Source organism: Anser brachyrhynchus (assembly GCF_964034855.1).
Source record: "Anser brachyrhynchus genome assembly, chromosome: 2".
In the NCBI taxonomy this organism is placed as follows: domain Eukaryota; kingdom Metazoa; phylum Chordata; class Aves; order Anseriformes; family Anatidae; genus Anser; species Anser brachyrhynchus.
Genome location: NC_137695.1, coordinates 92,464,601 through 92,473,836, shown reverse-complemented (window position 1 = coordinate 92,473,836; position 9,236 = coordinate 92,464,601). Strand labels below are relative to the sequence as shown.

At 43.5% G+C, this 9,236-nt stretch overlaps 1 protein-coding gene across 2 annotated transcripts in view; it reads left to right on the top strand.

The window, feature by feature from the left end:
• The first annotated feature begins 208 nt into the window (after positions 1-208).
• The window catches only part of PTPN3 (protein tyrosine phosphatase non-receptor type 3), a 167,352-nt gene continuing 158,324 nt past the window's right edge, over positions 209-9,236 (top strand). The window contains exon 1 of one of the 2 annotated variants that reach the window (XM_080583037.1): positions 209-396. In XM_080583037.1, coding sequence (XP_080439163.1) covers positions 270-396 — 127 coding nt within the window. In that variant the 5' untranslated portion in view covers positions 209-269. The remainder of the gene's footprint in view (positions 397-9,236) is intronic. The other variant, XM_080583038.1, reaches the window with a different exon arrangement.

The window sequence follows — 9,236 nt, the reverse complement described above, 5'->3', positions numbered from 1 at the left end:
TATTCTCAAAGCAGTTTCCCTTTAAAGTGCAGCAGCTGTGACATATTTTAGGTTCTGTAATTTCAAATGAGGCGCTAAGAGACGGCTCCTTTCAACGTCTTTTTTTTTTTTTTTTAATGAGGGTGGGTACCTGTTGCAATGAATCAATTAAAACTCTTCTGACACACAAGATGCGTGTTGCCAGACCTGTTTCACAGGTTCCTCAGGAGGGAGGATAACATGTGACAGCACACAGAAGCCAAGAGGACTGGGGAAGATCAGAAGCCTGCATGAGCGAGCTTAGGTTTCCAAAATATTTCCTTGAAACGCTATTCAGAAGACCACTGAACTCTCTGACAGACGGCGCCATGGTGGAGCAAGAGATGCTGCTGTCGTGTGCTTATCCTCAGGAAAAGTGTAAGTGACCAAATGTGATTTCGTATAAGGAATGAAACCAGGACGCTGGAGAAAGGAAATGAAAGAAACAATCTAGCCATTATAATTGAAAAGACTGAGGGAGTAGAGGGGAAATGCTAAAATGAGGAAATAAGGAAGCTATTAACTTTATATTGTAGGCATGCAATTGAAATACGATTAGTGTACTTGCAAGCAAAAGAAAGGATGCTTGTATGAAGAACTCTGATATACAAGCATCTTGAGGAAACTTGCTTTAATCTTTGACTTTCTGCCTGTATTAGCAAAGCGCTGTGGCGTAGGGCTGCTTGTGTGTTGGAGAATGTGGACAATGGGCTTTGATTACCTCTGAGTAACTGGAGTGGCAGACTGGGGTGCTGGGAAAGCATTTTCTAGAAAGATACAGTAAAAAAAAAATAGTAGATATGATTAAGAACAACAGCACCTTTATTTTTTTATTTTTTTTTGACAACGCAAGCTGCCCAGAACTTTACCCAAATGTCAGCTAAGACTTACGGTATGGTGGAAAGATTCCCAAATCCATCCCCCCGTCCCAAAGGAAGCTGTAGCAGAATTTCTTTGCGAACGAGAAATGTTATTTCTCTTACTAGAAAACGTAACACGGGCTAGAAGGAACAAAAGAACAAAATCTGTATATTCTGTTTTTTAAAATGCTAAAAGACTTCGGGAGACCAGTTCCCAAGGTGCCAGCGAAGAGTGCGCCAGGCAGGCAGGAGCGCCGAGCCTGGGCTGGGCCTGCCTCAACAAAACGCTAAGCGAAGGTAGAAGCGGAACTGGTATGTCCTGAAGCCACTTCGGTGCGCTGCCAGGGCAAAGTTCAGCACAAAGAAAAACTTCTCTCTTTGAACTCCAGATACTTTGCCTTTCGAATGGGAAGGCTGGTTTTGGCAACGCAAAGAGGATGTTATTTAGAGCTTACTCCAGATCGGCTTTGTTCTGGATGTAAAAATGTCTCTGCTCAGGGTTTTCCACTGGATATCAAGAGCAGGGTAGGGCAGGGATGTCAGCAAAGATGCAGTCCGCCTATGGAGAGATGATTTCTCCTCCCTGAAAAGCCCCATATGCAGAAGATGACAGTTAAAATCCTCCCTTGCATGCAGCATCCTGCTGAGACGAGCTAGGAACCAGCCCTCTTGGAGCTGGATGACTCCAACAGGGCTTAAGCCGAACCAGGAGCTGTGATATTTGCATTATAAAAAGGCAGCGATGCTTTCTTTTCTGCTGACTAGTTGCTATTAGAGGTTTTTATAAAGCTTTATATATGCAGGATATCAGTGATCTAAGTTTAGCCTTGCTGTAACCTAAACATCACAAGTGGGTGTTTTCTCTTTCATGGAGTGATTTCCATTTTTTTTTTTTTTTTGGTTCCCCTTGCCTGTTGTTCATTTTCATGTTGAAAAAAAAAAAATAAAAATAAAAAATCTAGAGCCATACTGGGTTAAAAACATCCAATTGCCTTCCACGGAAGAGAGAAGGTGACTGGAGCTCTCAGACTGCTCGGTTTTGTATACCGTATACAACTTAATACTGTGTGTCATTGTTTTTGCATGTGTAAAAGAGAGAAAGATTTCTCAATCTTTCTGGCTCTTGGGATCATAGGAATGTGCCAGCTGCAACACATGCAGCACTGTACGGTCTGAAAAGTATGCATGAAAATATCAAATCAAACGCAAAGGAAATAAATCCATGGGAGGAAGGAAACTGTGTAATACCTCGGGATGGACAAGCTGGGCCCTCTAATTACACCTTCTGGTGGTGTGAGTCAGCAGTGATCCCCCCCGAAGCCAATGGAGCTGCTCCATGAGGACTGCATGGAGGAGCAGCGTCGTTGCATTTACGGCATTAAGCACTTGCCAAGGACAGGTAGTGCATGTTTCTGACACGTTAAAAACACACATTGAGCACTGAATGTATCCATTCCAGTCATAAAAGGTCAAAATGCCCCCAGTGAGCATTTTGCTGCATTTCAGCTCAAAGCTACGTGCTTTTGTGGACTGATCCAAAACGTCAGCCCATTGAAGAGCTTAGCTTATAAAGACAAAACTCATCCTTAAAAGAAATTCTTTCTGCTGTAGCATGACGGGCATTGTACATCTTTGGGAGTACATCTGGTACATCTTTGGGCTACATATCTGTTGCTATGCAAAGTTAACAAGAAACTTGAACCTTCATACCTGAACCATTGTGTCTAGCTGTCCATGACGGCATATTTCCATGCAGGTTCTGCTTACTGCTATTTGTCTCCCTAAATGTCTTTCAAGGAATAAAATAAGACATTTATGGTGTGGCTTTGGTTGGTTGGTTGGTTGGTTTGGTTGGTTTGTATTTTTGTTTTTGGTCCTCTAAGACAAACCAGGATGGTTACAAGACTGAAAGATTAGGCCATAGTTAGTCATAGAGCATGTTTTCCATAGGTCCGTAAAGGTACAATGCTGTAGTGCCAGGGTATTCACTCCACAGCTGGACGCTACTCTTTCCTGTGAACATGAGTTGGGGCCTTCTGTGGTCTGTCACTCTGTTTCACGTCACCCAGGCAGATGGAGAAGACTACTGACTACTTACTTTTGTCATGCAGCAGGCTTGTCTCATAATAGATACAACAAGAACAGGAAGATGAAATGTCCTGAAACAGCAGCACGCTGGCTAAGATGTCACCAGATCTTGCTGGTTTTTTTTCCTGTCTCCGAAATTATCAATTGCCAAAACAATGTTGTTTGTGCACATACCATGTGTAGGCACAGCCGCCTAACTAGGCTCAGCCCGACACTTTCCTCATCAATCTCTTCAAAGCCCTTCTCCTAGGCCTTCTTGACAGAGATGGTTTCCAAAGGCAAATACCCCAGTTAGTCATTGAAATGGCTTTTACACCACTTAAGAAGCAAAATGTATGCAATAAATGCAGCTTCTTCTGGAGCAGGGGTAAACAAACTTCTCAAGTATATGACATAGTCCAAGATATTCCTAAATAGCTGCTTGCAAACATAAATTTTAAAGGAAAATAATAGAAGCTACTTTTTATTTATTTATTTCTCCCTTTGTCTTAATGTTTACTTTTATAAGTTTTAAATTTTTTCTCATGCACAGCTTTTTTGTAAAACAAAACAAAAATTCTAAGTAACAACAAGCTTACCACTATACAGAGAATTTTCTGATATTTTATTTGCCTGACTGATGAGAAATTGAATCTTGTTCTACTTTTACCTTCTGAATGTTTGCTTTTCAGATGAAAGCACGCTATCAAACCATGTTTCCAGTGTGTTAAGCACTTTTGCACAATTTCTAAATCACTTCTTTCTGTACTTGCCAAAAAAAGCCATGTGTGTTGAGCACCCTAAATTTCATTTGGTAAGGCTGACCTCTGATCTTTGGATCAATTTTTGGCCCTCCTTTGTAGCCTGATCAAGATTTCCATTTTAGTTGACCAACCTTTCAGTACTTTTTTGCTCAGGAAGTGGCAAATTTCAAAGGAGGAGTCTTTAAAATGTTCTGCTCTGGAACAGCTTTACCAGATGTTTGCTCATCCTCACTTCACTATTTTCAAATATAAAATCTCTTGTTTGATTGTATCAGTATACACTTTGACCATTTAAATAAATGATCACCCTCAATGCAGGAGTGATTCCCTATTAACAACCCCACTGGTTGTTTGACTCACCCAACAAATTTGCTGGGAAAGGCGTTCAATTTTTTTTGTTTGGATTGTGGACTGTAATATCAAATCATATTTCAGCCTAAGAACTGGTCCCTGGTGGACTATGAGAGAAATAGCCCCACTTATCTTCTCATGGACCTCTTGAAGATCTGCCAGTGAATCAATTTGTAAGCCATCTAACACATACCCTGTAGGTTCCTGTGCATGAACATTTTACATCAAAATGCCATGGACTGTCTTGGAAAAATCAAAATATACTGGCCTGACACAGTAACTGTTCTTGACCAGACCTGTCAAATTGTCAAAACAAAAGGTTTATTTAAGTAGTTAAGTTCCTTATTTTCCAGGGAACCGTGGTGCCTGACTGTCAGACTTTTTGGCTCTCATTTTTGATAACGTGCCAAATTAACACATCAGTGCATGTCAACCCGATCTATAACTGTAGTCAGCTAATAAGAAATGAAGTTGATTTAATTCCTTACTTTTTATATGTCCAAAGGAATAAAAAATATACCAAAAACAAGGCAGAAGTAATACACATGCTCTTCATATGTTCCTCATCTGAAAGCCATGTGGAAAGAGATATTTCCATGTGAATTCCTCTCTGTTGACTTATTTCTGGAAGAAAGACTTATGCAACGCATGGGTGGAGCCCAGGTAAAAATGTAAGCACAACTGTGCTGCCCAAAGGTGACTGAGAAGTGTATTTGGGAAAACTGTTTATGTTCACCCTGCAGAGACTGGCCACTAAAATGCTCCTCTGAAAAACACATAAAACGGGTATAACCAGCACTAGCTACTCATTCTGCACACAGATGGTGCTAGTTGTCCCAGAATTGTGCCAGACTCAGCTAGAAAAGGACCTGGAGCAAGCACCCGAGATGTGCAGGGGCTTGGCAGATGCATCCAGGCTGCTCAAGAACCCGGAGGATTCAGGGACTTTGCCCACGCAGCGTCCTCGTGTTTAATGTTTTGCTGTTCCTGCTGCTGTGGTAACGTGGGTGGGAATGCAAGCAGAGGAAAGCTACCAGCAGCTGGATGCGTTCAGCTCCCCGTGCAGGAGGACAGGCTCTGAGGGACAGCGAGCTTTGCAAGGGGGGAGATGGGGGGGGGGGGGGGGAAGCTTGAGGAAGAAAACATCAGAAAGAAATTTAAAATGGGCCTGGAATATGTTTGCCATACTGCTCAGCATACACTTGGTGTCTCAAAGGCACATCCAATGGTTAGCTTCTGGGTCTGGAAGGCTTTCTGGCTCTTTGGAGTGATTTCCTTCATCACATCTGTGAGGTTTATGCTACACTGGAGATTTCCAGGGGACACAGACTCTGCTGCAGTGGACACATGGGCTGTTGCTAGTGGCAGGGTCTGCTTACCTGCGTTCTTCCTCACCGTACCATGGCCTTGCCTCAAAAACAAACAAACAAAAGAACACACTTCTGCTGCTGTATTTTTGGCCCAGTTATGCTGTCATCTGCAACACCACCACCACCTCGAAAGTTGTAATGGGGTAACTGAGAGCAAAGCTTTGCAGGGGGTTTCCTTCCAGAGAGATGATCTGGTCTGCAGGGGACTCTGTCCTCTCTCCTCATGTAGGAAGGAGCTAGGAGTCAAATCCATAACAGATTTTTGGATCTGGCACTTGACCCAACTGAGATGCTTAAGACTAAAAATCCAGCAAAGCCGGTGGAGATTTTATTTCAAGTATTTATTCGCTGTTTGCCTCTTCAGTTCACCAGGAGCCTCGAGCTGCACTTCTGTGCATGTCCTGAGTTGTCTCAGTCCTGGTGGAGCTGTGTGAGCAACTCGAGCCTTAATTTGTACATATGTGACTGAGGTGCACCTCCTAGAGGGACAGCCAGTGCCACAGCAGGCCTCAGAGCTTGCCCAGCTTTCAGCACCCGTTGCTCACCTTATCACACACCACAGCTGTTGCTGTTTGCTGCTGCGATGCAAAACACACATGGTTCCTCTTCTCCACCTTAGCAGTACAGGATGACCAGATTATTTATGTACCGGACATGGAAATTGTCATTCCCTATATGAGCAGGTCCAAATCTACTCAACCTCTAGAGAGAAAGCCTGCCCAGCGGGCGTGAGGCCTTGCTGACACGGAGCAGCCCCGTCCCTGCCCTGCCAGAGCTCCCTCAGGGCAGGCCTCCGTTTCAGTTCCCCTGCTGGGACCTCCTTTTTTTTTTTTTTTTGTAATTCAGATAAAACAGCCGCTGGTTAAAATACAGAAAATCAAGTGCAGACAAGGGCCAGAAAGCTGGATGCCCTCATGCCAGGTGAGTGCCCTAGACATGAGGAAACATGACTGGGTTGCTTAATGTGCTCTTTCTCTTTATGGACTAATGAATCTTGAATTGTGCTGTGCACAGTTGCAGCTGGAGGATGAGGAACGTATCCCTCCAGCCCACTCACCCTGACCTACTTTAGAGCTGCTAATTGCATAATCCCTGGGGGGTGGTGGGGGGTTGAAGTTCCCTTTTTTTTAAAAAAAAAAAAGGGGAAAATAAAAGTTGATAAGGCTGTGTTTGGAAGGGATCCGGCCTGTGGATCCAGATGGAAAGGTCTGCCAGGTGGGTTTTCAGGTCGGTCCCCATGCCAGGCCACCATTATCGGCCAGGTCCAAGCAGATGCCGGCTGAGCTGCTCGGGGCTGTTATTGCAGGCACTTACCGCTCTTTGTGCACTTTATAGATCTGTTGCTCCGGATTCAGACTCTGCTCAAAGGCCTGCAATCTTAAGTACGGGGTATTACAACAACTTGTGCTGAGTCACCTAAGCCCTTTATTGAATCTGGCCCCAGTGCATTTTTCAGGCTTATTTACTGAGCAGCAGGTATTATTACCAGCAGTAACTGGGTTAATAACAGGGCCTCTAAGAGAGAAAGCAATTTGTAACACCTGTGATGCTTTGACTGAAACACGTTCATTATCCCAGTTATGTAATAAGAAGAACAATAAAAAAACGACTTCTCTTCGCAGAGATCTTGGCGGTGCCTGTTGCCTGTATATGGCCACTGCATCCTGTTTGCTCAGTACTTGCACAGTTACATTTGCCTGGAATGTCCTCAGCAGAATGCCCCTTGAGTTTTAGTAACCAGGCATGTATTAAAGAGATAAATACAGCAAATGCCAAAAAAAAAAAAAAAAAAGACAGCGTTTATCTTTGCTGTGGACAGACAGTTGTTGTTGCACACGAAGCCTGACAGATGTGGTTTGCTGGCAAGTGGGTGAGAAAAAAGGAGTATCTTAATTCGTGGTAGGAGGGGTGTCAGGGTTTTCTTCAGTTCAAGACAAAAAGGTCTGAAAACTTTCAAAGTCGCTCTTAGTAGCTCCATATATGACATACGGTCCTTCCTGAGCTATTGACCATTCCCAACGTGGGACTCTGCCAAGTGAAAGCTAAACAAAAGTTACCCTTACAAAAATATTTAGGAAGCCCTGTTTTAGAAGCGAGTGCACATGTTGGCTGTGACTCAGAGCACACCCACACACTGGGTAGACAGATTAGCATCTAACCACTAGGCAAGTTCCAGTTCTCACTCAGAAGGTCAAAAAAGCCTGGGAAATGGCCACTGCTCCTTTTCTCCTCAGCACAATTATTTTTTTCCAGATTACAAAGTCATTTTGGATGGCACAGCAGCAGTGAAGTCAACTGATTGTCATAAACAATTGTGTTCTATGTTGGGAACCAATTCTGTCATTTCTGGACAAAGGAATAAAGAGGGGGATAAAAACAAACCCACCAAACCTCAAACCTTTTCCTTTGGACGTGTTTGTTTTAACATTTGTTTCTGCTTCACAGAAACCACTGGGATCTGTAAAAGGTTTACTAGGGAGGCACGTATTAGATGGAAGAGAGATGAAAGCCACCCCCGCCTTGATAATATGCTTGTTTTGTCCAGAACTGGAGAAGGTCAAATTGGACGTCTTTGTTTATTTGTTTGATTTGGTGTCATATTATCAGCACACAACAGCTCAAAAGAGCAAGACTGCCTTATGCATTTCTCTTGGTGTTCACATGCTGTGGCTGGCTTGTTTCCACGCCACCTGTGAATAAAGTCCCTGCGGGTCCTCAGCATTGCCGTGAAGGTGGTGGGTACCCACCTACTCTGTCCTCCTTCCTACGCTGGGAACACACAGGAATGGTGTTTGGAGTAGGACACAGAGCATTAAGAGCCTTTACCAGGCCAGACATTCAGCTGTCCTGAAGTCTGAGGTATCTCCTATTAAGGAAAAAAAAAAAAGGTATCAACCTGTATTTTCTGTTCTGATGCATGTTTTGTATCTATGTTAGAAAAAAAGGGTCGGAAGCTTGTGGGTTGCCCTGAAACCCTTGGATAAGTCTTTTCTACAAGCCTTATGCAGGGAGTTCATGCGACTTAAAACTGAATATTTGTGGAATCGAAATAAAATAATGAAGCTTAAAGTTTCTGGAGGTGACAAAACTACGTAAATAAGAGACAGGTAGGAGTAAGGTCAGAATCAAAAACAATTTTGAGATTTCCAGCCACGGTATCAAATGAAAATCTGATTGCAAGAGGGAGCTGAGTTAGGCAATACTCATCATCAAGTGTTCTCAGCTATCTTCAGGGGTTTTTCCTGCACTTCGTCCAGAACTTTTACTGCTGCAGTCCAGCTAACTAGGAGATAGATGATGTATGGTGGGCATGGAGACCGACAGCAGAGTCTCAGTAGAAGAAATATTTTTTTCATTTTTCTTCTTAATAGCAATGGATAAAAAGGAACAGAATCACAGTGATGTGAGTTTCAGTAATATAGGGACAGCCCAGAGCTATATTCACTGCCGCAGACTCGCCGTGGAGGAAGTACAGCAGATCTATAAGATGAGTGCCTGTTATTATCGCTGCAGCTGTGCAGGCAAAGCAGAACTTAGTTAAATCTTTGCTAATAGCTAATCCCCTACAAAACCGTGGGTGGAAATACTAGCTCACCTTGCTGGCTTATGGATAAGGTTTCTTTTCCCCCCGGTATGGCTTTTCACTGCGCTGTCCATTGATCTCAGCTTCAGAGACAAATGGCCTTATGATTCCCCTCTGCATCCCACTGCCGGTGTTAAAGCCAGAGAGTAGGGGAGAGAGAGATGGTGAGGATGACATGGCTTTTCTACCTTCATTCCTCACACTGGTACTCTGTCAGAAGTAG